Genomic DNA, 25,755 nt, shown 5'->3' on the forward strand with positions numbered 1-25,755 from the left:
TAGAATTGTGCTCGCTCATATTATTGAGATTTCATATTGCTTTTATTATTTGGCCACAAAAATGGACATAATCCTTGTTGGCTTTAACACACCTACTAGTACTGCTTTCGCTATCCATCTTGCAAAGTATAAGACAAGGCCAGAGCTTAAATTAAAATCCTCAGCTTCTTATCTCCTTCCCACAGGAAAGCAAATCTGTGTTGAAAACCGTAAAATTAAGAGGAGAGCAAGGATAGCATAATTTAGCAAAAATTCATGGCACCAGATTCTGAGCTATATGACTGGAGGGATAGGTCAGACATTAAGAAGATGCTGCCTGCTAATGCAAGTTCCTTAAGGTGGTGCTCTGAAAATAAGAAAGGCACGTAAAATGTGCGTGTGTGTATAATATATATATATATATTTGCAGAAGATTTCTGTAATGCTTTACTCCTTTTAACTACCCTAAGAAAATATCTTTGTAGATCATTTAAATTATGCTTCTTATGAGACTTCTGAAAGGGAACTCGAAACAGTTATTCTCAAGTAGAGTTGAAATGCATTCATTTTAGCATTTGAGTGTTGAGATTTTTGCTTCCATATTTAAAGGGGTTTATAATAATAACATCCTTACACCCACCCACCCCTCACTTCCTCTAGCACTCTAAATTCCTTATATTTGAGAAGCTCATTCTGTGTACTTGGCACCCTGTATCATTAACACTTGAAAAGCATGGAAACTTTTTTTTTTAACCTTTTACACATTTATATGCATAGATGTCTGTGCAGAGGTGTGTAGAGAAAGGCGTGTGGCTTTGATAATGGTGCTCTACTTAATAAACGCCAAGGGCTATAGGAGCTGTGCGAGCTCTGCTGTTAGAGGGGAGCTGGTAATTATAAAATAGGGGGAAATCTAGCAAGGAGAGCATATCATTGTCTAAAAAAGTGTGATTTTCCCCCCCTCGCTTTTTTTTAGTTCATAAGTTTCTTTGGGTGGAGGTTGTAATGATAGGGTGTAAAGAATTACTAACCATAGAGAGAATTAAGAGTTACTAGGATAATTACTCCTGATTTTCCTGAGGATGGTTCTTTCTGTTGGAACCACGTACTTCTTATACCTAATTTGTAAAACAACAACAACAACAAAAAGTGACAGAATCAGTGTATGGAGTGGGTGCAGCCATCACACACAGGTGTGTCATGGGTTCTCAGCCATTCAGATTTGTCCCTACGCACTATGCACTATGTCCCTGTGCATTTTTCAGGGACTTACACAAAAGATGTTAATAATATATTCTTTTCTGGAGAAAGTGATTTCACATGTATTTTAGTCTGTAGAATAGTAACAGCCTATTTAAACTAGCATGGTGAAGGCATGTTTGAACTAGTGATTTAGAGAATATTTAGAATTCATTAGAGTTCCTTTTAAATTCATGAGTTACTTATTATATTTCTAAATAGATATTTTTCTGAGACAGCCTAAATTAGGAGATGAGTTTAAAATCAGAAACATATTGTGCATATAATTGTATTGAATTGTGTGTGGGGGGTAGTTTCTTTTAAAACAGTCCTCTAATTAGGTTAAACTGCCTGAGTCTTGTTTGTATTACTGATTTGCTTAGTAAGCACTTTATTAAGGGGGCAGTATGCATGGGAGATTCAGCTTTAACCAAACAACAGAATTCCAGATTTCAAATTGAATTCCAAATGAATAACCTGAGCCTTTAATAAGTGTTGCTATTATGTAGTCTTAGAATTTCAAATTAAATAGTATAATTTATTTTTAAACAAATAAGAGACATAAATATGTTAAATATAAATGTCAACAATTTGAAGTGTTCTTGTAAGCTATACTTCACATTATGCAGTTAAACCCAAGATTAGAAACTCCGTTTTATCTGTTAATACTTTTGGAACCTAGAGGAACTGAAGATGAGCTAAGCAGCTCTAAGGCATAATAAATGATGGTCATGTTTGATTGGCGAAACTATAGAACATGAAAAAATGGTATAATTTGGTTCTTAAGGATGTACAATTCTGTTTGTGTGCGCATGCTCAGTCGTGTCCAACTCTTTGCAACCCCATGGACCCGCCAGACTCCTCTGTCTGTGGGATTCTTCAGGCAAGAATACTGGGGCTGGTTACCATTTCCTCCTCTAGGGGATCTTCTCGACCCAGGGATCGAACCCACATCTCTTGTATCTCCTGCATTGGCAGGCGGGTTCTTCACTAGCTGAGCCAGATTTACTACTCTACAACTCTAGGATTATGAATTTTATAAACTAAGATGATGTCATTACAGCAAATTTATATATACGAGGTTGTTTAAAAAGTTGCCTTTCAAGTTGGAATATTTATTCATTTATCTAGTCATAATGTTTATTGAATGCCCATTTTATGCCAAACATATGTAATGAATAGAGTTACTAAAACATTCATAACTTTTGCTCCAGAAACTGTTTGTTGACTTTAAGCTAAGGAGATAATCCAAAAGGGGTGTAAATATGTATGTATAGAAAATTGATGTCATGGAATAATAGTGACCAATCTAAATCTCCAAAGGGGTCTTGGTTAAATAACTGATCGTTTTCTTGGTGGGATATTCATGTACTCAAGGCGTATTTAACATGAGAAAATCCTGAAAATCTTAAGTGGGTAGAGCAGATGATTTCAGTTGTTTAGGTCTGGAGATAATTCTTGGTTGACTTTTGAGGAGAGAGGAGACAGGAGCTGGGAGTCTGTCTTAACTGTTGTCCTTGTGGTTACTTTGCAGTCAAATAAAGTGCCCGTGGTGCAGCCATCCCACGCGGTCCATCCTCTCACCCCTCTCATCACGTACAGCGACGAGCACTTTTCTCCAGGATCACACCCGTCACACATCCCATCAGATGTCAACTCCAAACAAGGTGAGAGCCTTGCTGCCCAGGCCTCTTTGGAGAAGGAAGAGCCTCGTCTCACCAGTCTGAGTGAGCTCACCGGTGCCTCTGCTCATGTCGTAACACATGTGTAGGAGATAAGAGTAATGTATTTGATAGCAATTTTTAAATAAGCATACAAGAATTTGTTGTTGGCCTTTTCTTTTTCGGGATTAAAAAAAAATAGTGAAGGGTCATTTTCACCGTGACAGCTCTGAAGATCTATGATCACAATATAAACCGATATGTTGTGAAAATACATTACAAATTCAGTCCTCAGCGCCCCCTGGCATATTCATTTATTTCAGCATGTACTACGTGTTGATGATAGTACTGAAAAAAAAGTTAGAAAAGGGACCAAGTAGGAGGTGTTTTTCTTCAAATGTTATATTTTTGAGGCTTGTGATTTCCTTTGGTTTCAGTAATATCCCTGTTGTGTTTTCTTTTCTTTTGGTTGTTTCTCAACAAAAATTATATTTAAAGTACAAAGGGTTTCCCAGGTGGCGCTCGTGGTAAAGAATCCACCCGCCAATGCAGGAGACCTAAGAGACACAGGTTTGATCCCTGGGTCAGGAAGATCCCCTGGAGGAGGGCATGGCAACCCACTCCAGTATTCTTGCCTGGAGAATCCCATGGACAGAGGAGCCTGGCGGCTACAGTCCATAGGGTCACAAAGAGTCGGACACGGCTGAAACGACTTAACACACACACACATAAAGTGCAAAACCATTTCTGTCTAAAGTCAAAACAGACTAAGTGTTGGTCGCTCAGCTGTGTCCAACTCTTCGTTACACCATGGACTATAGCCCACCAGACCCCTCTGTCCATAGGATTTTCCAGGCAGAAATACTAGAGTGGGTCTGCATTCAAAGCAACATGAACCTTATTTTGCTTCTCTACACTGTTACCAAGTTCTGCTTCTGTATCGTTTACAGAGAAACATACATCATAAGAAGTCTCAAAAATCAAAATGCCTGTTTGTAACCTGAGGCGTGAGGGTTGGTTTGGTTGTCGGACGGACACAAAGCACAGGTTCTCGCAGCCTCCTGGTCCCAGCATCCTCAGGAAGACCTTGAGAGAGGGGCAGTGTGTTCACAGGGGAGCCCTTGCTCTCTTCATGCACATACATACTTGGACCTCAGCAGAATCTTGAGGTGTTCAAAATGAAAGATCCTGTAAAACCATGTGAAGGCAGAGAATGTAAAGGGTAAAGGGGTCAAACATGCCTTCTCCAGCACTTCTCCCTTTTGTCCAGCCCTATCTTTGATGGATCGTGAACAACAGTATTTAGTAAATGTGTTAAAATAACAGTGAAGTTCAGAGGTTGAGTGTTTTTCTCACCTCTCTGAACACTTTTAGGTTAAATATATATCATCTTCATTTCCCACCTTTATTAAAAAGATGACTCTTTGACAATTTAGTAGGACTTTGCTTGCTTGCAGCCCCAGTAGATCTTCTTAGAGAAGGCAAGAATCATTGTGGTGGATGTTTCTGGGTTTGTCTCTGTTTTATTCTCATTTCCAGCCCTTTCTCTCCCATACTTCCTTTTGTAAAGGACCTCCAAATAATCAGAAACAACAGAGGCAGATCTGTGAATATGTAGTGAGAAAGGAAACTTAAGACAAGTGTCTTAGGAAGAAAGCTGAGTTTGAGAGGAAAGCTCGAGAATGTGACCTTGGGTGTGGCAAGTTTGAGGTCCCTTTGGGATGTCTGAAGGGAAATGTGCAGGTCACAGTCCCAGCGCAGGGCCTAAGCTAGAGATGCATGTCTGGGGACCATAAAGATGCGGATGACAGTTAAAGATAGGTGTAAAAGCCCCAGACAAGCTATTATCAAAAAGAATCCAAGAGTATATTTTATTTAGTTTTAAACTATTTCTTTACATAACAATTACATAGTATTTACCTTATCCCAGTCCCCGTTCAGAGCACTTTGAAATGAACTTACTTAAAAGAATAACATTATAAAAAATTTTAAAAGAGTAACACACGATAGTTCAGTAGTTTTTCTCTCACAAATTCTAGGAGAGTTTAGTTTTTAAAACAGAAATTTTTCTAACTGGCTACCAATTACAATTGTATTTTCTCTTCTGTTTCCATATCGTACTGCTACCCTACCTTGTTTTACCTTAATAATTGTAATTTATCATTACTCCTCAAACCTTTTCTTTTAAACAAACTTTTCAGAACTAGAGAAGGGACTGGGGGCATGACCAGAAACTGCTTGCAATTTCTTTGAAATATTTTGTGCTAAAAATCTGTGATTTTTGCATTCTACTCTATGATACTGTTTGCTTTTGTTGTAATATAAAAATCCTGTTTTTAATTACTTTTTTGTCATAGACTTAATGTATCCCATCACTGTGTAGGTAGGGGGATATAAAACCTTGGTTTAAGAATCAATTTACATGATCTTGAGTTTGTATCATTCCACTTGGGTACAATCATCACCAAAAAATAAGTATGAAGGAGAAAAGTCTAACACTTACTGGGTCTCTCGGCTTTACTCTTCTCTCCCCTGCCTGCCTTTTGGTTCTATCATGTACAGCTGGTTACAGCATGGTGGTACTAAGCTGCTGATTTCAAAGTTCCTGGGAGGCTGGTTAGCTTTATCCCCTGAAATAAAAAAAAAAGAAACTCATGTTCATACTCTAACTCTAGTTGGGCTTATTCAATAAATACAAACAGTTTGTCAGCAGAACACATTCTTATTTTTAAGAAAATAGCTTTAGGTTAATTTCCTGTTAGGAATCACACTAGTTTTTACGCACGTGTGTTAGGGTAGGGTGGTGGGTGCAGGTGTAGGTGTAAGAAGAAGAAAGGAAGCTAATATCCATCATTTTGTTCCTCTCATTGTGTCTGATAAAAATGTTAAGAGGAAGAGCTTTTAGGAAATACTGGGTTTATGTACCTGTTTATGTATTTGTGCCCTTGTAAATAACAGCAAACATGCAACACAGCACTTACCAGGCACTTTTCTTTATTATATATGAATGCATGTACTTCTCAGAACAACCTCTATTTCGTTTTTATTCTGATTCTGCAGAATAATAATTAAACAACTTCCTCAAGAACATACAGTTAGTGAGTGGCAGAACTACTGTATCCATGCAGTCTGACAGCAGAATCATTTTAGCTGTATTTATAAAAGTTAAAAAAATTTAAGGATGTATTGCATATAGCCTCCAGCATATATGCCGTGCTTAATCACTCAGTGGTTTCCATCTCTTTGTGACCCCATGGACCATAGCTCTCCAGACTCCTCTGTCTATGGGGATTCTCCAGGTAAGAATACTGAAATGGGTTGCCATGCCCTCCTCCAGGGGACCTTCCCAACCCAGGTTTCCCCCATTGCAGGCAGATTCTTTACCATCTGAGCCACCAGGGGATCCCATATAATAAGTGCTCAATAAATACTCGTTAAATAAATGCTGTGTGGCACAGGAGTTGGTAGAGAGGCACACACTTTTAGGAATCTTTGGAAACGGGATCTTAAGACAACAGTGAGCTATTTAGAAAACACAGATCCACTTTCTTCTGCTCGTGTAATGACCTAAGCCATACCGTGTGTGTGCGTGCAAATGGCTTATAGTACTGACCCGGCGTGGGTAATGTGTCCTTTTGTTTCACTTGTTCGTTTGTTTAGTCACTCAGAATTGTATTCAGAGCCTCCTCTGGGAGACAGCCATGGTTTGATACACAGATAAGGGAAAAAATGTTCTTTTTTTTCCCAGCAGTGTATAAGCTCATACAGGAAATCATTTGCACAAACTCACCATAAAACATAATGAAGAACATCTTAAGTACCATGTTAAAAGTACAAATAAAATGTTGTAGATTCTAAGAAGAAAGACTTCTCACAGCAGTAAGAGAGAATAGTTCATGAGAGAAAGTTATCTGAAATATGAGTAGCATTTTAATAGAAACAGTCAAATTAAATACCCAGCATAGGAACTAGCATGTAGCAGGTGCTAAGTAAATGGCAGTTCCCTTGTTTGTTTTTAAGCAGTAAAATCAAATCCAAATACGAAAAAAAATTGTGTTTTTTGTTCTGTCAAGTTATTCCTACACCAGATCACAAATGCACTGTTGTCAGTGTGCTTAAAAACACAGATAGTGTGGAGAGCATGTTTCAAGCTCCTCTGCTCAGAGACATGTGACTGAAAGCAGTTTGTTTCTCTGCATCCCAGAGATAAGATCCCAGGACAAGTCATATTTTTTAGGCACCTAAACAGTCACTTCATCTCCCTAACAAAGGGGTTAAAGTAGACCATTCACACAGTTCAGCCTCTAATTACGATTTCCAAGTTCAAGTTTCCACAAAGTTCCCAATGTTCTTCTGTGTTGGTCAGGTTTTTCTTTTCAAGACTGAACAACCCCCCTGCAGAACGAGAGCTGTGGAGAATCTGGAGATGAGGGAGGCAGCAAGTTGGAGAGACTGCCCTATGATTCTGCTATGTGCCCCCTGGTGCCCCTGCCTCCCCAGGCCCAAGTTAAAACAAATCCCAAGGGCTCCTCTTGTGATCAAAAGAAGCAGTATTGACAGCTTTTTTATAAAGGGAGTTTATGGTAACTCTGCTAAAGTGAACTCCCAGCTTCCATAAAAACAGTTGCCAGGGGCTCTGCTTCAGTGAGAGAGAGTAGATCCACAGAACTGCCTTAGGTCCTATTGTATGCAATGCTTTTGGTGCATTGATGATATAAAGGAATTAAAAAAAATACTCATTAAATTTGAAAGTGATAAGAGATGAAAAAAGATTTTAGACTCCTTTTAAAAACAGCAAAACCTGAGATGATCTCATGTAAACTCCGTCAAAAGAGATTAAAGACCTTTCTCCTTCCTAGCTACTTCTTCTAAGAGTTAAAGAATAGTTTGTCCTAACTTCAAAGTCAAATTAACATCAACTTTGAAGACAACACTTCTTAACCCATTCCCATATGCTCAAGGCCTTCAATATCTTTTAATATCCAATTGAAATTCACAGACATTTTGAATAGTAGAAAAGCAGAATACATAAAGAACATCTGTATACTCACCTGATTTTGCATATGAGGCAATATAATTATAGCCACTGAATGTATATTCGGGTTGTTAAACCTGGGGATATATGTTTATACAGGATAATGCTCTTTTAAAGCCAGATTAACTGTGTAAAGAAACTCCTGTGGCTGTCTTCTGTTCAGAATCACTTTCCCCCAGATATGAACATAACGTTTTGTTTTGCTTTTTTACGTATTCACCGTACCCCTTCTTTCCAGTACTCAAGGTAAGATGTAGACAGAGATGTCAAATGGGACTAGGATTAGGCGTGTTCTCTGGGTGGTTTCACAGCAGCAGGGTAGTGTGCTCCAGGGAGTGTGAGCTTGAGAAACAGTGTGGCACACTCGTTGTCTGTGGAGTACAGCTGATCCAGACCGGCCTGACCTCAGAGCCCAGGGGACTCAACCCAGTGAAGAGCCCCGGTTGGAGCTGCAGTGCCAGAGATCAGATGAATCATATCACGTGCGACCATTATGGGGCTGCAGATTATTTCCAATTAATCTTTGATCCTCTGAGGTATCACATTTCCCAAATCTATGTGCCCATAAGGGAGCCAGTGAAGATCTGAAACGAGCGATTTACCTAATCCTTGAACACCATGGCAGGCCTTCTGCTTATGAAGTGCTGTCATTCTACACAAAAACAGTTGTCTACCATTTTCCTGACCAGTGTGAAATGATGAGCGCAAGCTTAAGTAGTTTTACAGTCTCGTTTTGATGCTGTTTTACTCACAGTATATTTACTGTTTTAGGAGCCCCTCAAGAGGTACCACCTTCAGACGTGTTTTCTCAGATGCTGAAATCTTGAGTAAAGATAACAAACTGACTTCTGTTAAATCACAAAAATAAATATTGTCTCATTCTCCACCTTAAGTTCTAATGACATAATGCATTTTCTTGCCTTTCTATTTCTCTCAGAAATCGAATGTCCTGTGAATCTTCCTCTCCATTGTTCTTTTTAATAGGCATGTCCAGACATCCTCCAGCTCCCGAGATCCCTACGTTTTATCCCCTGTCTCCGGGTGGTGTTGGACAGATTACCCCACCTCTTGGCTGGTAAGATCCTTCTTGCAACCTGCAGCCAGGCGTCTGAACATACATCTTCTACTCCCCGTTTATGGAAATTAGCTTTATGAATAATAACACTTGTGGAGTTGAAGAAACTTCAACACATGAGGTGCTAACTTTATTTCATTTCAATTTAAAAGATTAAAAGACATACAGACTTTGAAATGGACTGAGTCCATTTGCTAATATGTATAGAAAATGACTGTGTAGCATTCGCTTTGAAGCTTATAGTTTTATGGATTCAGTTTGTGGCTCTGGGCATTTACTATGCCTGTACAAAGTGTTCACTGTGGTCTTTCTTTTCTAGTTCTTTATGAACAACTTATATTTTTGAAGCACAACCTTAGATATATTGAATATCGATCTTTGCTTATAAATGGGCAGGTGACGTAAATGGCAAATAACTGTACAAATGCAAAAGCATCTTGTGAACTTTAATAAAGTAAGCACCAGTTTGAGTTCAGAGGAGTGAAAAACAGACAAATGGACTTTATCCTTTCAGAATCCAAATGTTCCCTATTTTGTTGTTTCTGAAAGATCCATACCACTGTTTTCAGGTTTTTTATAATTATAAAGGTAAAGAAAAAGAAATGTATTTAGGGAAGAAACAATCACTTCATACAGTGGAGCCTATTTTTATCATTTTATTGTTAGTTAGCACATAGCTTTCCCTGCCCTCACTCCCATTCCTCTCGCCCCACTGCTCACTCCATGGACAAAGGGCTGCACCTTCAGCAAACATTTTCTCTCCTTTCCTTCCTGACTCTGTGTCCTTACAGACCCCTGGAGAAAGCCCCAGTCTCCCTCCCTCACATCCTGACATTATCTCTTCTTCATAAGGAGGGCTTATCCTGTCATGGATATTCCAGCTTTCTCTCTTCTCTTTAGCATTAACTCTCGCAGTCAATAACTCTGTTTGAATTTAATTGATTATGCAAACACTTCCAAACCTACATCAATTATTCTGTCTGAACTTAGCTACTTAAGGGCAATAATCCTGGGCTGAGTTCCATCAGTGGCATCTGGAAATAAAGACTGTGTAAATGAAAAATGTGACATGTAGGAAAAACAGAGGGAGAGATGGAATTCTCAGAGCAGAGAGAAAATAACTCCAATGAATTGATCTTTTATTTCTTGCCTGCAGCATGGGTGTAAGGGTGGGAGGTGGGGTGCAGGGTTTTCAAAAATGTGTTCATTTTTATATAAACTTTTATTTCCTCCTTTCTTCCCTTCCCTGAAGTTCTCAAAGATTCTGATAAAGAATCCATTATCCTAAAAAGAATAGTTCACCATTCTCAGCTTCTGTTATATTCAGTAAGAGCTGTTTACACACCTACTTTGTTCAAAGCATCAGTGGGGCTGGAGAGGGGCAGGGGCAGGAAGCGAGTCATCCATGGACTGCAGTGGGAGAGTTCCTTCAAGGCACTAGTGATGCTTTGGGTGGGCGGAGGGTGAGGGAGGGAGGCCGTTGGGTGACTGAAGCAGTACCCCCTTCATAACACGCCCCAGATTCTGGTTGAGGGCCTCCCTTCATCAAACTCTGGTTGCTGGTTGGTAACTCGTGTTTTGTCATTGATGGGTTCCTCTCTTCTGTGACCTCAGGCAAGGTCAGCCTGTGTATCCCATCACGGGAGGCTTCAGGCAGCCCTACCCATCCTCACTGTCAGTCGACACTTCCATGTCCAGGTAGGTGGAGGTGGAACCGGGCGCGCCAGGACAGGCTGCTCTTGCGCGCTTGCGTCTCGTGCGCCTCTGCTTGCCTCTCGGCCCAGCGGGTGCACAGCTCAGCCCGCGTCTGTCTGCGCAGGGTGCCTGGCTCCCACACTAGGCGTCCTGGGGAGGCCCGGTAGGAGCCAGACTCCACGCCCCACAGCACCAGCCACACCCGTCAGGCAGACGGACCCAGCCCCGCTGGAGACCGTACCTCCTAAAGACTGCACCGCCCCCCGACGGCGGGAGGAGAAACGTCCCCAGAGGGGACATCCTAGGAAGAGCTTGTTCAGTTCCAAACATGCTGGGGGTGGGTCAGCGGGAGAATTCAGACTGGCTTTTTTTTTTTTTTTTCTGTGGGGAAGGGTGTCTCAGTTTCATGTGACGGTGTCTGAAAAGGCCCAGATAGTCTAGAGCCTTCCTGGCCCGGGGCCGTGAGAAGAGAAGGAACGGGGCCTCCGGGCTGTCAGGCCGTCTGGGCTGTGTGTCCTCGTGTGTGAATCAGGCCCCGTGTGGACGTAGTGGTGTGAAGGTCCGCGAGCTCTGCTGTGCCACACCGCTCTGTGTAACGCTTTTGCCTCGGGAAAGGACAGCTTTTGTGCCCTGTGCTTGATGTACACACATTTGTGGTGTATCATCTGTGTGTTCAATGTGGCTTTTTCAAGGGAGCTAGCATTAACATGCTGGAAGTCAAACTGTTGGGTTAGTAACTGGTTGTGAATCTTAACTTTTTTACCTATGTATGAAATTTGCAGTTTTCTGTGGTGAATTTCAGCTTTTTCAAAAATCATTTTATGCAGTAAATTGTACACCTAACTGGTTGAGAGGGAATGAAATTAATATCCTTCCTCCAAAATATATTTTATACATATATTTTAACATTGTAAAAAAAATTGTGTGATGATAGGATTTTCTCATAGGCAAATAACCAACATCACATATTTTTGCAAATGGTCCATTTTGCAAAGCATCATGATTTGATTGAATGTTTGTATTTTTCCCATGCCTCCTTAATTTTTAAAGATTTGTTTCTGAAATATTACATATCCAAGCAGAGTCCCTTCTTTCCTTCCCAGAAGAAGGAATTAACTGTACAGACGGTGATAAAGACCTGAGAATGTTTTTTGTTGAACTACATGTTTACTTTAAAACAGTTTGAAAGCAGAAGTTTCTAAAGCATATCCAAATTTATCAAAGAGCTTGTTGAAAGTACTGTCTTTGTTTTATTTTTCTTGCATGGCAGTTTCCCTCCTTTGTGTTGGATGGTGGTGGATATTTTGAGATTTTTTTTTTAATGCTCTATAAGCATACTCTGGGAAAAAGCCTTTATTTGAGCTTGTGTATCATTTTTACCTTGAAGCAGAACTGTATCCTTCCCTTTAATTAAATTCTTCCCCTTAATTTTGTTATCAATTTTCCATGAGGCTAGATCCCTCAGACACTACCTTCTTTATGTGTAGAAAATTATTTGGAATGATGCTGATGGCAACCTTATTAAATTAGAGACTGAACAAATCTTCCTGTCCCTTGTCTTCTCAGTTGCTCTCTCCTGATGTTAGGGAAAAAGCCAACAGGAGAAGACTTAATATGAAGGTCCACTCGGATGTAGACAGAGATTTTAAAATATGATGTCTTTAGATTTTAAAACCATCTTAAAAAGCTAAATCTTCATAAAATATTGTATTTCCAATAATTATTCTTACTGAAATTCTTCTCTGAAAACTGCTTTGCAAGAAAAGTGACTCACTTTTTTTTTTTTTTTAACTCCTATTGCCTAGAGCCCTCCCAGGAAAAATGCCAGATTCCACCATTAGCTTGAAAAAAAAAAAAAAAAAATCTGTTAGGTGGTGTGTAATTATAAGTATTTTCCACCTGAATACAGAAAGGAAAGAAATTAATCATCAGCCTGCTCTTATAGTTAATATGTCTGTGTGTGAAGATGTGTTTTTACTCTCAGCCAATAGCAGTTAGTGAGTTGTTTCAAAATTCCAACCAGCTCTTGCTACAGCAGTACATTTTGTTTTCTCATCTTTCCTTCTTTCAGGTTTTCTCATCATATGATTCCTGGTCCTCCCGGTCCCCACACAACTGGCATCCCTCATCCAGCCATTGTAACGCCTCAGGTCAAACAGGAACACCCCCACACTGACAGCGACCTAATGCACGTGTAAGTCGCCTCTCTCTGCACCTGTGAACACCTTATGGTACCAAGTACTTAAACCCCACAGTTTCTCCTTTGCTGTTGCCGAATTGTACCCCTGTCTGTTATCCTGAAAGTCAGTGTAGCTCCGCCTTGAAAGCTCTGCCCCTGAGGACACCGAGCAGCTTGATTCTCAGTGCTCTGATTTGGTTCTGAGATGGAAAAGGAGCACGAATCTCAAAAGATGAAGGGAAACTCACTAAAGAGCAGAGATCTTCAGAGCGGAGAGACTGAAGATATGGAGCTGTTCAGCCATTTAGTGCAAGGCTTTAATTGGGTTCCCACTCTTGGGGAGCCTGAGAGTGAAGTAGCTTGGGGGGTTCAGTGCATTTCCTTCTAGAAATACAGTCACCCTGCATCTGCATCAGGGCTTTGGAAGCACTGAATTGAAAGGAAGGGGGCAAACCAAAACCCAGGATTTCCTATCGGACCAGGGTTGTTGCAGGCTCTTACAGCACAGCTGAATTCTCCCAAAAGATTAGTAATTAATTGAATTTCTTAGTCTAGAGTTTGTACTGGAACAGAAGGATGTGGTAGCAGGGAGCATGTGAACATTGTCCATAACACCCCTGCAAGTACAGGCAAATCCAGCATGCATTTGTCTGGGGGAGAGAGTCTAAGGTTTCATTAGCTTCTCAGAGGAGCGCTGACCCACCGAAGTTAAGAATGCCAGTTCTAGAGGAGGACTGACTTCCTGCACTGTATGTTCAGCTTTTCCTAAGGTGACCAGGGAGCATCTAAAATCTAGATGCAGCATCTGCACAAGCCCATATAGGTAAGCTTTCGCAAACCAAAGGATCCTTATGTATCAGCAGTAGATGAGTCACTCATTTAAGTGGACAGTGTCCTGGGGGCTTATAGAGAGCCCAGAGGGTGGTCCCAGCCTGAGGTGGACTCATGAAATAAGCGGATGCTCTGCTCCTCTCCTCCCATCTCTTCCTGATTCGTCTAACCCCTTCCCCACTCCCAACTTTTAGGAAGCCTCAGCATGAACAGAGAAAGGAGCAGGAGCCAAAAAGACCTCACATTAAAAAGCCTCTGAATGCTTTTATGTTATACATGAAAGAAATGAGAGCGAATGTCGTAGCCGAGTGTACTCTAAAGGAAAGTGCAGCTATCAACCAGATTCTAGGCAGAAGGGTAAGTAGTGGGATGGTATGTAAATGTTTATGGTAACCATGGAACTGGTTCATTAACAGCTGCCCAAATGCACTTACACATCAGGTAGTCATAGAATCATCTGTATAGTCACCAGTCACTCAGGGAGTAACAGAGAGAGCATGACAACCTTTAGGAGGAATGATATGATGCATTGTATCAACAACTGAGATTGTATCTGGCACTTGGAACATTTCCTGTAAATGATAACTATTTTCCTATTATCATACGTTAAATGAGTATATCTTGAGTGTCTTTTATGTGCCAGGCAGTGTAGTAGGCATTACATAATGTTTGCTGAGTAAAATAGATGTAGTCCTTGCCTTCACAGATCTTGAAGTTTTGTGACAGGATACTGATATGAAATAATTCCCTATTATATATATAATTAAAATTGTGATAAATACTGTTAATATGAAGAGCAAGAATCAGAGAATAATGGAGGTGGGGTGGGGCTGGGGAATGGCCCCCTGAGAAAGTAGTTGAGAGATGAGTGGGGGTTAACCCCTGATGAAGGGGGTGAGGTGGACTGTCCCCACATGAAGCAGTGTGTGTGCGTGTGTGTGTGCGTGTGTGTGTGCGTGTGTGTGTGTGTGCAGACTCTGAAGCAAGCAAGCGGCGAGCTACAGCAAGGCCTGTGGGGCCAGCCACATTTCTGGATAAACCCTGGCAGTCAGCAGTGGCTGCTCCTTCCAAGACGTAAGCAGATCATTCTACCTTAAAGCTTTACATAGAAGAATTGGTGTGGGCCGGAGAAGTCTTAATTCTAGAAGCATTGTTCTCTGATTCTCCAGGTGTACATGGGCCAGGTTTCTCGATCGCCCACCTTTGCTGTTGATGTTGTTGCTTTCACCCATGCAGAGGTATTTTTCTGAGCACCTGTCATGTCCCAGGCACTAGACTTATAACTAGAACAGATGCTCTTAGATTTCTTTGTCCAACCACCAGCCCAGAGACGAGTCAGTCCTTCCCAGTACTTTTCTCAGGGTTGAAATGGGTTTAGTTGGGTATCTGAAGGGTGGTGGAGAAAATTGGAATTTTTCTCATTGAAATTGCATTTTACTATAATTACATTGAAGTTTTAGGAATGCTTCAGCTTAACTTGTATGATGCTCTTCATATATGTGTGGTGACTTCTTAAAATATGACCTTGTGTATTTGTTTTTGCAAACTCTCAAGAAATTCATGGTTTGCAAATGAACATTCAGGAGAAGGAAGGTCTTGACAACCTTTGTGGGACTTAAAGTCATGTTTTAGCTGTTGCTGATGAACGTTTTCATCATGTTTGTTAAAAACCTCATACATTTCAGCATCCATGACAGAAAACATTAGGAGATTTCCAGTCCATGTGAGGAAAGCAGATGGCGGAGAGCAGGCGTTGTTGAATTATAGATTCCTCTTGGATGGCATAAAAACGCAGCTATTTCCAATCTTCAAGACACCAGGGTTTCGGGGGTAGGATGTGGTGGCAGATTATAGCTCTTTTGGTGCCCTGTGTACAATACTCTATCTCCCTGTGGATTCTTAAACACTTAATAACAATAATTACAATGATTTTCAAAGCCAGATCATAGCAGATGAGTGATTCCCATCATTTTTTTCCCCCCTGAACCTTCAAAAGAAGAAATTAGAGGAAAAGAAGGGTTCCTTTTTTAGCTTGTGTAAAATCTTATTCCCCCTCACCCCAAGTTAAAGGTCCATGGTCCTCCAGTGGGAATTATTTTCCTGCTCAAGAGAGTTAAGGATATGATATGGATGTATGCTTCCTATTTTTAATGCACATTTCCAACAGTTGCTACTTTGTCAGCTCCCTTAACAATCCCCAGATCAGAGCATGTGTCCTAAAGGATGGTTCTCATTTAGGGTCTCTCTCTGTCTTTGATTTGGACACCTGTTTCTATTTATAGGCCTCTGAGATCTTTGATTAAGATCAGGTTTTCTATCCTTTCATAACTCCCCTCTGGCAGGATAGTTCTTGCTAGTTCTTTAAAGTTCCTAGCTTTAAAATCATGAAGTTTTACACTAGGATAATTAGAATTCTTAATAGTGGAATTGAAATTCATGCTGGAACATTTTTTCTTTTGATTTTTACTCACCTTTATCTCTAACATAGAAATGTTCATTCATATGAATGACTCAGTTTTCTTCTTCATATTATAAATAATAACATAAATATTATTTTATGGTTTTTCTTTTCAGACCTTCTAGACTATTAAAGGAAGTCCATTTATTGCATATTTAGTGTCAGAATTTCTAAATCTTGGACCTGTGTTAAGTTTCTTCAAATGGGTACTTTCCCAACAACTTGATGAATCTTTCAGTAAGCAAAAGAGATGGAAAAACGTTTTTAGTCAATATGTTTCAGAAATGCCTGTTGATATCATCTTTCTAGCTTGCATCAGACTTTACTTTTGTTTTCAATGTAAAACTTTAATATCATAATTTTACTGAACTGTTTTACTCTAGTAAATGATGCTTCGTTTGTGAATTGCATTTGTGAATTGTAAATCCCTAGGAACTAAAAGCAGTTGGAAAGGCAGGTAAGCAGTTTAGTTTGTGGTCTGTTTTTTCACTTTGAATTTTGCTCAGTTTTGTTAGCTGGGGTCTTGTCAACCTAAGTTTCCTGCTGGAACTGAAAAATTCCTGCTTGTTTAACCGGTTGTTTGGGCAGAAGACCCAACCTCCATATGTATTTTGGGAGATAAGTTTTATTTACAAGTCCAGATAAAATATATCTCTATACTGACATATTGCAGTAGCATGAGAGATTATTGATCAAATGAATGAACAAATTTACAAAGTAAGACTTCTTATCTTTTTTTCTTCTTAGTCTTCTTTTTGTTCCTTTTTGATAATGCCTTGCCTCTTGCCAATCATGTTAGCACCAGAACTATCTAAATACTAATGATGAGTCTTTTTTTTTTAAGGTAGGCTGATCTCTTGCACTGTGCCTGGTGTGGCTTTTTCTCCCCGTGAAGGGCTCTAGGTCAGAACCTCAGGTTTAGAAAAGTGGCTTCCCTTGTGGCTCAGCTGGTAAAGAATCTGCCTGCAATGCAGGAGACCTGGGTTCGATCCCTGGGTTGGGAAGATCCCCTGGAGAAGGGAATGGCTACCCACTCCAGTATTCTGACCTGGAGAATTCCATGGACTGTGTAGTCCATGGGGTCATAGAGAGTTGGACACAACTGAGTGACTTAAACTTTCTTTCACTTTCAGTGGACAGAGGCAGTGTGACTTTTCCTGCCTCAGCTTCCACTGCTCCCCAGACATGCCTTTTTAGGCTCAGCTTGACTAATTGTGATTACTCTGCTGGTACAAAGAATTGTGTCTCAGGTAACTTCTTTCAGGTTTTGTATTTTTTCTGTCACCTCCCCATCTCCCGTCCCTCCCTCCCCCACCTTTTTTTTTTTTAAGAAAAGTATATTATTTGATTTGCCTGTAGGCTCAGGCCAAGTCCACTGAGTGTCATGGTTCTTAACTTTACACTCTGCACTTTAAAGCAATTAAATCATTGTCCTATCAACTTAGAGGCTCTGGCCGTCAAGGGGCGGTTTGAAGGAAGTGGAATCTGTTGCCCTGCCTGTGGGTCCCACCACCTCTGGGCCGGAGGCTGGAGGGGAGGCCAGGATGAGGCCACAGGCGCTTTGGTGCTGTGCTCTCTTTGAGGTGAGGTCCCCTCCTGCCAGGGGCAAGGGCAGCAATTGTTTGCGTCCTTGAGGAGGCAGGTCCCCATTGTGCTGTAGGTCCTGTGTCCTGACCACTGGCCCACGGTCCTCAAGCACAGCCTCTTCTTGCTCACCGGCCTCTCTCCCTCACTTCTCCTTCCCTTCTCCAGTCCAGTCATACCTTTCTGTCCATAATTAAAACGAGAGTAATTAAAATAAATATGCACAGTAGACATGAATGAGAAAGAACCACCCAGCCTTTAACAGGAAGTGAAATGGAAGCAGTACACCCTAGAATTGGGAGCGCTGGAGTGGAAGCGGGACTCATCCAGAGTGTGTGCAGGCGTGAGTGGTGTGGGCTCTGGCCCATGCCTCCTACAGCCACTGCCCCTGTGCCATCACCTCTGGCCAGTGGGTCCCCCAGAGTGCAGCCAGTTCTCTGGGAGTGGCTGACAACAGACCCTGGCATTTGGGAAGTAGGAAGACGCACTAGGAGACTGCTTACAGGGGGCCTGGGGTAAGTTTTATGTAAACACACACAAAGTGTCAGTGTTGTTGTTCAGTCATGCAGTCGTGTCCGACTCTTTGCAACCCCATGGACTACAGCACGCCAGGCCTCCCTGTCCCTCACCATCTCCCGGAGTTTGTGATGTCATCCATCCATATCATCCTCTGACATCCTCTTCTCCTTCTGCCCTCGATCTTTCTCAGCATCAGGGACTTTTTCAGTGAGTCAGCTCTTCACATCAGATAACCAAAATAGTGGAGCTTCAGCTTCAGCATCTGTCCTTCCAGTGAATATTCTGGGTTGATTTCCCCTCAGATTGACTGCTTTGATCTCCTTGCTGTCCAAGGGATTCTCAGGAGTCTTCTCCAGCACCACAGTTCAAAGGCATCAATTCTTTGACATTCTGTCTTCTTTTTGCTTCTTAGAAGAAATGTAGTAGCCCTCATAATCAACAAGAGTCTGAAATGCAATTCATGGATGCAATCTCAAAAACAACAGAATGATCTCTTTGTTTCCAAGGCAAACCAGTCAGTATCACAGTAATCCAAGTCTATGCCCCAACCAGTAATGCTGAAGAAGCTGAATTTGAATGGTTCTATGAAGACCTATAAGACCTTCTAGAAATAACACCCCAAAGAGATGTCTTTTTCATTATAGGGAACTGGAATGCAAAAGTAGGAGATCAAGAGATACCTGGAATAATAGGCAAAATTGCCCTTAGAGTACAGAATGAAGCAGAGCAAAGGCTAACAGAGTTTTGCCAAGAGAACACACTGGTTATAGCAAACACCTTCTTCCAACAACACAAGAGAAGACTCTACACATGGACATCAGCAGATGATCAATACCAAAATCAGATTGATTATGTTCTTTGCAGCCAAAGATGGAGAAGCTCTATACAGTCAGCAGAAACAAGACCGGGAGCTGACTGTGGCTTAGATCATGAACTCCTTATTGCCAAATTCAGACTTAAATTGAAGAAAGTAGGGAAAACCACTAGACCATTCAGGTATGACCTAAATCAAATCCCTTATGATTATACAGTGGAAGTGAGAAATAGATTAAAGGGATTAGATCTGATAGAGTGCCTGAAGAACTATGGACAGAGGTTCATGACATTGTACAGGAGGCAGTGATGAAGACCATCCCCAAGAAAAAGAAATGCAAAAAGGCAAAATGGTTGTCTGAGGAGGCCTTACAAATAGCTGAGAAAAGAAGAGAAGCTAAAGGCAAAGGAGAAAAGGAAAGATACACCCATTTGAATGCAGAGTAAGCCTTCCTCAGTGATCAGTGCAAAGCAATAGAGGAAAACGACAGAATGGAAAGACTAAAGATCTCTTCAAGAAAATTAGAGATAACAAGGAAACACTTCATGCAAAGATGGGCTCAGTAAAGGACAGAAATGGTATGGACCTAACAGAAGCAGAAGATATTAAGAGGTGGCAAGAATACACAAAAGAACTGTACAAAATATATTTTCATGACCCAGATAACCACAATGGTGTAATCACTCACCTAGAGCCAGTCATCCTGGAACGCGAAGTCAAGTGGGCCTTAAGGAAGCATCAGTACAAACAAAGCTAGTGGAGGTGATGGAATTCCAATTAAGCTATTTCCAATCCTGAAAGATGATGCTGTGAAAGTGCTGCACTCAATATGCCAGCAAATGTGCAAAACTCAGCAGTGGCCACAGGACTGGAAAAGGCCGGTTTTCATTCCAGTCCCAAAGAAAGGCAGTGCCAAAGGGTGTTCAAACTACCGCACAATTGCACTCATCCCACATGCTAGCAAAGTAATGCTCAAAATTCTACAAGCCAGGCTTCAACAGTACATGAGCCATGAACTTCCATGATGTTGAAGCTGGATTTAGAAAAGGCAGAGGAACCAGAGATAAAATTGCCAACATCCATTAGATCATCAAAAAAGCAAGGAGTTCCAGAAAAACATCTGCTTTATTGACTATGCCAAAGCCTTTGACTGTGTGAATCACAACAAACTGTGGAAAATTCTGAAAGAGATAGGAATACCAGACCACCTGACCTTCCTCCTGAGAAATCTGTATGCAGGTCAAGAAGCAACAGTTAGAACTGGACATGGAACAACAGACTGGTTCCAAACAGGGAAAGGAGTACATCAAGGCTGTATATTGTCACCCTGCTTATTTAATTTATATGCAGAGAACATCCTGAGAAACGCTGGGCTGGATGAAGCAAAAGCTGGAATCCATAAGATTGCCAAGAGAAATACAAATAACCTCAGATACACAGATGACACCACCCTTATGGCAGAAAGTGAAGAAAAACTAAAGACCCTCTTGATGAAAGTGAAAGAGGAGAGTGAGAAAGTTGGCTTAAAGCTCAACATTCAGAAAACTAAGATCATGGCATCTGGTCCCATCACTTCATGGCAAATGGATGGGGAAAACAGTGGAAACAGTGGAGAGACTTTGATTTTTTGGACTCCAAAATCACTGCAGATGGTGACTGTAGACATGAAATTAAAAGACACTTGCTCCTTGGAAGAAAAGCTATGACCAACCTAGACTAGACAGCATATTAAAAAGCGGAGACATTACTTTGCCAACAAAGATCTGTCTAATCAAAGCTATGGTTTATCCAGTAGTCATGTATGGATGTGAGAATTGAACTCTACAGAAAGCTGAACACTGAAGAATTGATCCTTTTGAACTGTGGTGTTGAAGAAGACTCTTGAGAATCCCTTGGACTGCAAGGAGATCCAACCAGTCAATCCTAAAGGAAATCAATCAGCTCTGAATATTCATTGGAAAGACTGACGCTGAAGCTAACACTCCAATACTTTGGCCACCTGATGAGAAGAACTGACCCATTGGAAAAGACCCTGATGCTGGGAAAGACTGAAGGCAGGAGAAGGGGATGACAGAGGATGAGATGGTTGGATGGCATCACCGACTTGATGGACATGAATTTGAGCAAGCTCCGAGAGTTGGTGATACACAGGGAAGCCTGGGTTGCTGCAGTCCATGGGGTCACAAATAGTCGGACACAACTGAGCACCTGAACTGCCTTCTTTATGGTCCAGCTCTCACAAGCATTTTTGACCATTGGAAAGACCACAGCCTTGACTGTATGAACTTGGTTGGCAGAGTAATGTCTCTGCTTTTCAACACCCTGTCTAGGCTTGTCATTGCTTTCCTGCCAAGAAGCCATCGTCTTATGATTTCATGACTGCACTCACTGTCCGCAGTGATTTTTGGAGACCTAGATGAGGAAAGCTATTTCTACCTTTTCCCCTTCTATTTGCCACACAGCTGGATGCTATGATCTTAGTTTTTTTAATATTTAGTTTTAAGCTAGCTCTCTGACTCTACTCCTTCACCTTCATCAAGAGGCTCTTGGTTCCTCTTCACTTTCTGCCATTAGAGTGGTATCATCTGCATATCTGAGGTTGTTGATATTTCTCCTGCCTGTCTTGATTCCAGCTTGTAACTCATCCAGCCCAGCATTTCTCATGATGTGCTTGGTGTATGGTTTAAACAAACAGGGTGACAGCAGACATCCCTGCTGTACTCCTTTTTCTATCTTGAACCAGTCAGTTATTCCATACAGGATTCAGGCTGCTTAAAATCCCAAACAGTGCCTTGCAGTTTTGCTCTGTATGATCTATAGATACCTGTTACCTAAAGGGAAATGGAAAATTTGCAAGGTGTCAAGTGCTACATTCTCCAAATTAGATCCTACAGTCTGAAAGTGTAGATGTCAAAATGAATTGAGGCCATGCTCCTTGTTTTCCATCAGAAGACCAAAACACACAGTGTGCATGGTGATTATACAGTGTTACCTGTGTTCTCCCTGTGGACAATTAGTGTTTCTGTAAGTGTGAGGGGAGGCTGAAGAGACTGAGACAGACTGACTTTTGATGTCTTGCTTTATAGACAGGATCATATGATGAAGGTTTCAGATTCCTCATATGACAGAGTGGGAGAGTGTGCATGTGAGGTGAGGAGATATCTGTGTGGAAAAGACCTGTGGAAATTTTGCATTAATAAATAGCACTTGGGCTCAATGGCAGAATATGCCACAAACTATGAAAAAGGGGTAACTTGGGTGTTGAAGCTTACTGGTGAACATTCCCTTTAACTGGCCCTGGAGAAGAGAAAGGCTGGGCGAGAGGCCACTTCATTTTGGATACTTGGACAGGTTTCATGTAATGTGAGAGCAGGACAGGAAAACAAAAGTTGGAATTTCGTTGCAGCCACCAAACTCCAGATGGATTTCTGCAACACGTGGTCTTCTGCCATTTAAAAATCAAAGTTTACATTCTTAACATTTTCATTCTCCACTGTCTGAAATATGAAATATATAATACTATTGCTGTTTTGCTTTTACTTGATTTTTTTCCCCTCCTTCCCCTTTGTTTTTCAGTGGCATGCCCTCTCTCGTGAAGAGCAGGCTAAATATTATGAATTAGCGCGGAAGGAAAGACAGCTACATATGCAGCTCTATCCAGGCTGGTCTGCAAGAGACAATTATGTAAGCGCCTTCTGCACACCGACGGCTCTCTCTTCTCGCTCGTTCTCTCCCTGTGTTGCTCTCCTAAGGGAAATGTGTTGTAGAGTGGAACTAATGCTGGCATTGTTTTCTATTTTTGAAAGTTAATGAACTTTGTAATAAAGACTTCATGGTTATATTTCATTTTGAAAACTGCGCTGTCATAATTTTTTGGCTATATGCTAATGACATTTTTTAAGTAAGATTTTTTAATCAGAAAAATCCTAATCATTAAAATGTTGGTGAAAAGATTGTTTTTAAAGCCCGCAGTCTCATCATGTAAATAATGATGAGATTATTATTATTAATAACTAGTTAACTATCTTCCAGTATATTTTCTGTGCATATTTTTCCATTTTTACTTGGATGTGTGTTTGAGGGAGGGTAGGTGGGTTTGTATATACATACACTTTTGTGCCATGCTACTTGCTCTTATATACAATACGCGTTTTTTCTGTTATGGCATAGTGTTTCTATGTATCAGTTTTAATAGGTATACAATATACATTGAGTGAATGTCACAATTAACCATTTTTCCCTGATTTTTAGATATGTTTTTTTTAATAAGTGGAAATAATCCTGCGATGAACTGTGCATAATAACAGGGTTTTTTTCCCTGTATTTAGGACTTATTTTTATAGGATAGATTCAAAGTAGTGAAATTGTTGAGTACAGATTATAAAGGCTTTTGATATATATTAGACTTCTTTCCAAAAAGGATTATGTTATTTTACACTTATTATAGTGTATTCATGTGACTGTTTTGCCACAGACTAATTAGAGCTAGGTAAAAATCCACTTTTTTGTTTCATATTAACATACCCTGATGTCCATTATATATTTTATTTAGATGGAGTAGGTATTATCATAATTTTCAGTTCAGTTCAGTTGCTCAGTCGTGTCCGACTCTTTGCGACCCCATGAATCGCAGCACTCCAGGCCTCCCTGTCCATCACCAACTCCCAGAGTTCACCCAAACTCATGTCCATCGAGTCAGTGATGCCATCCAGCCATCTCATCCTCTGTCGTCCCCTTCTCCTCCCTCCCCCAATCCCTCCCAGCATCAGAGTCTTTTCCAATGAGTCAAGTCTTCGCATGAGGTGGCCAAAGTATTGGAGTTTCAGCTTTAGCATCAGTCCTTCCAAAGAACACCCAGGACTGATCTCCTTTAGAATGGACTGGTTGGATCTCCTTGCAGTAAGCACCTCATTTTTATTTCCAGTTGTTTTGTTACTTTATAGTTTGAACATCTTGTTCTTGTCTTGATACAACAAAAACTACTTCTGAGAAAGAATATTGTAAGTGATATCAGTTGTATCCTATTTTATAGAGGGGAATGTTTTTGGTCACTTAAGCTCTTAATTTAAAAATTTGAAGATCATTTTCATGTTTCTTGTGAGGCTCGCATTCAAAGTGCCAGCTAGGACAGTCTTCTTATTAGATGTAGTTGTCCTTTTTAAGAACGGTGAATCCATGAATCAACATGTAGATTACCGTGTGGCCATTGCTGTGCATGATCCTGTGGGGCCACAAGTATGAGGTCATGCATCCCATATAATGAGGCACAGAGACTTTGGGAACACAGTCTCCTGTAACATGTTGGAAGAAAAAGTCCCTACTGGTCAGGATTTGGAGCCTCCTCATTGGATACAAGTCTGACATAGGAAGTAAGAGTCCTGCTGTTTGTGACTTGGGAGCAGCAGCTTCATCGACTCTCCTGGATTGTGTCTTGGTTGTTTTAGTAACTGCTGCATGCCAATTGTCAAGAACTGTCTTAAATGCTTTGTGTGTTGTTTTCTAGTCCTTAGGATAATCCTGTGACATAAACAGTATTGTTACATTTTACAGATGAGGGAAATTGAAGAGTCAAGAGGTTAGGTAACTTGTCTGGGGCTATGTAGTGGCTAAGGAGCAGCCAGTTCCCCCAGACTGCACAGTCTATGCCGTTTCCCTCCCCCAGACAGACCAGCTTGGTCTTCCAGGGCCTCCTTAGGAAGACAGCTTTAGTTGAAGAGTTTCCTCTCAGAACTGGCTTCTGTTCTCTGGACTGTATTTTCTGGATAGAGCCTCTGTGATGCCCTTTAAGTGGGAAGATCAATCCCCCACCTAAACGGTTTCAGTCCTAAAGTATACTCCTTTAACCCTGTCCTGGGTCTCTTCTGGATGTGGTTGGCCTGTAGGGAAGAATGGTCTTCCTTCTTTGACCCCCTGGGAGAGCTTTGCTGTGCTGAGAATTTACATAGATTAAGTGTTGCATGTTGAATGTCTTTTTTTTCTTTTTATGTTATTGAAGTATAGTTGATTTACAGTGTTCATTTCTGTTGTACAGCAAAGTGATTCAGTTATCTGTGTGTGTGTATATATATATATATATATATACACTTTTTTATATTATTTTCCATTATGGTTTACCACAGGATACTGAATAGAGTTCCCTGTTCTGTACAATAGGAACTGGTTGTTTATCCATCCTCTATGTAATAGTTTGCATCTGTCCCAAACACCCAATCCTTTCCTTCCCCACCCCACCCACCTTGGCAACCAAAGGTTCCGTATGTCTGTGAGTTTATTTCTGTGTCATAGATATGTTCATCTGTGTTGTACTTTAGATTCTACATACAGGTGATATCATGTCTTTGAATGAAGTTTCTGATCCTTAAAGAGTGAGTTGCCACTTATAAAAAGAGATAAAAGAAACATATGTTATTTTTCTCTCTCTACCCTCCTCTCCATGTGGAGAGATGGGAAGTAGTTTTTAAGGAAGACCAGTGTAATGTGAATTTTCCTTTAAAGATTTTCCTTGGCACAACTTTTAAAGGAAGTTGTTTGCACAATTTGACTTTTAGGATCTCTTTGAATGAAGGGGAACCCCAGCTTTGTAACTTAAATTTTTTATAATAATCAAAATAAGCCTGTTAATTACTAAGGCAAACAGAAGTCAATCAAGTGGTATCAATTTAGCTAAAGATATTACGGAGTATTCT

General features: G+C 40.8%; 1 protein-coding gene across 9 annotated transcripts in view; it reads left to right on the plus strand.

The window, feature by feature from the left end:
* The window catches only part of LEF1 (lymphoid enhancer binding factor 1), a 117,013-nt gene that overhangs the window by 75,267 nt on the left and 15,991 nt on the right, over positions 1–25,755 (plus strand). For 6 of the 9 annotated variants that reach the window (XM_019962325.2, XM_019962326.2, XM_019962331.2 and 3 more), the window contains 6 exons: positions 2,753–2,885; positions 8,899–8,989; positions 10,604–10,687; positions 12,756–12,878; positions 13,889–14,051; positions 22,646–22,753. In XM_019962325.2, the coding sequence (XP_019817884.1) occupies positions 2,753–2,885; positions 8,899–8,989; positions 10,604–10,687; positions 12,756–12,878; positions 13,889–14,051; positions 22,646–22,753 (702 nt within the window). Of the gene's footprint in view, positions 1–2,752; positions 2,886–8,898; positions 8,990–10,603; positions 10,688–12,755; positions 12,879–13,888; positions 14,052–22,645; positions 22,754–23,832; positions 23,969–25,755 lie in introns of all 9 variants that reach the window. The other 3 variants (XM_019962327.2, XM_019962328.2, XR_011567082.1) reach the window with 2 other exon arrangements.

The sequence above is a fragment of the Bos indicus genome, chromosome 6 (assembly GCF_029378745.1).
Source record: "Bos indicus isolate NIAB-ARS_2022 breed Sahiwal x Tharparkar chromosome 6, NIAB-ARS_B.indTharparkar_mat_pri_1.0, whole genome shotgun sequence".
In the NCBI taxonomy this organism is placed as follows: Eukaryota; Metazoa; Chordata; class Mammalia; order Artiodactyla; family Bovidae; genus Bos; species Bos indicus.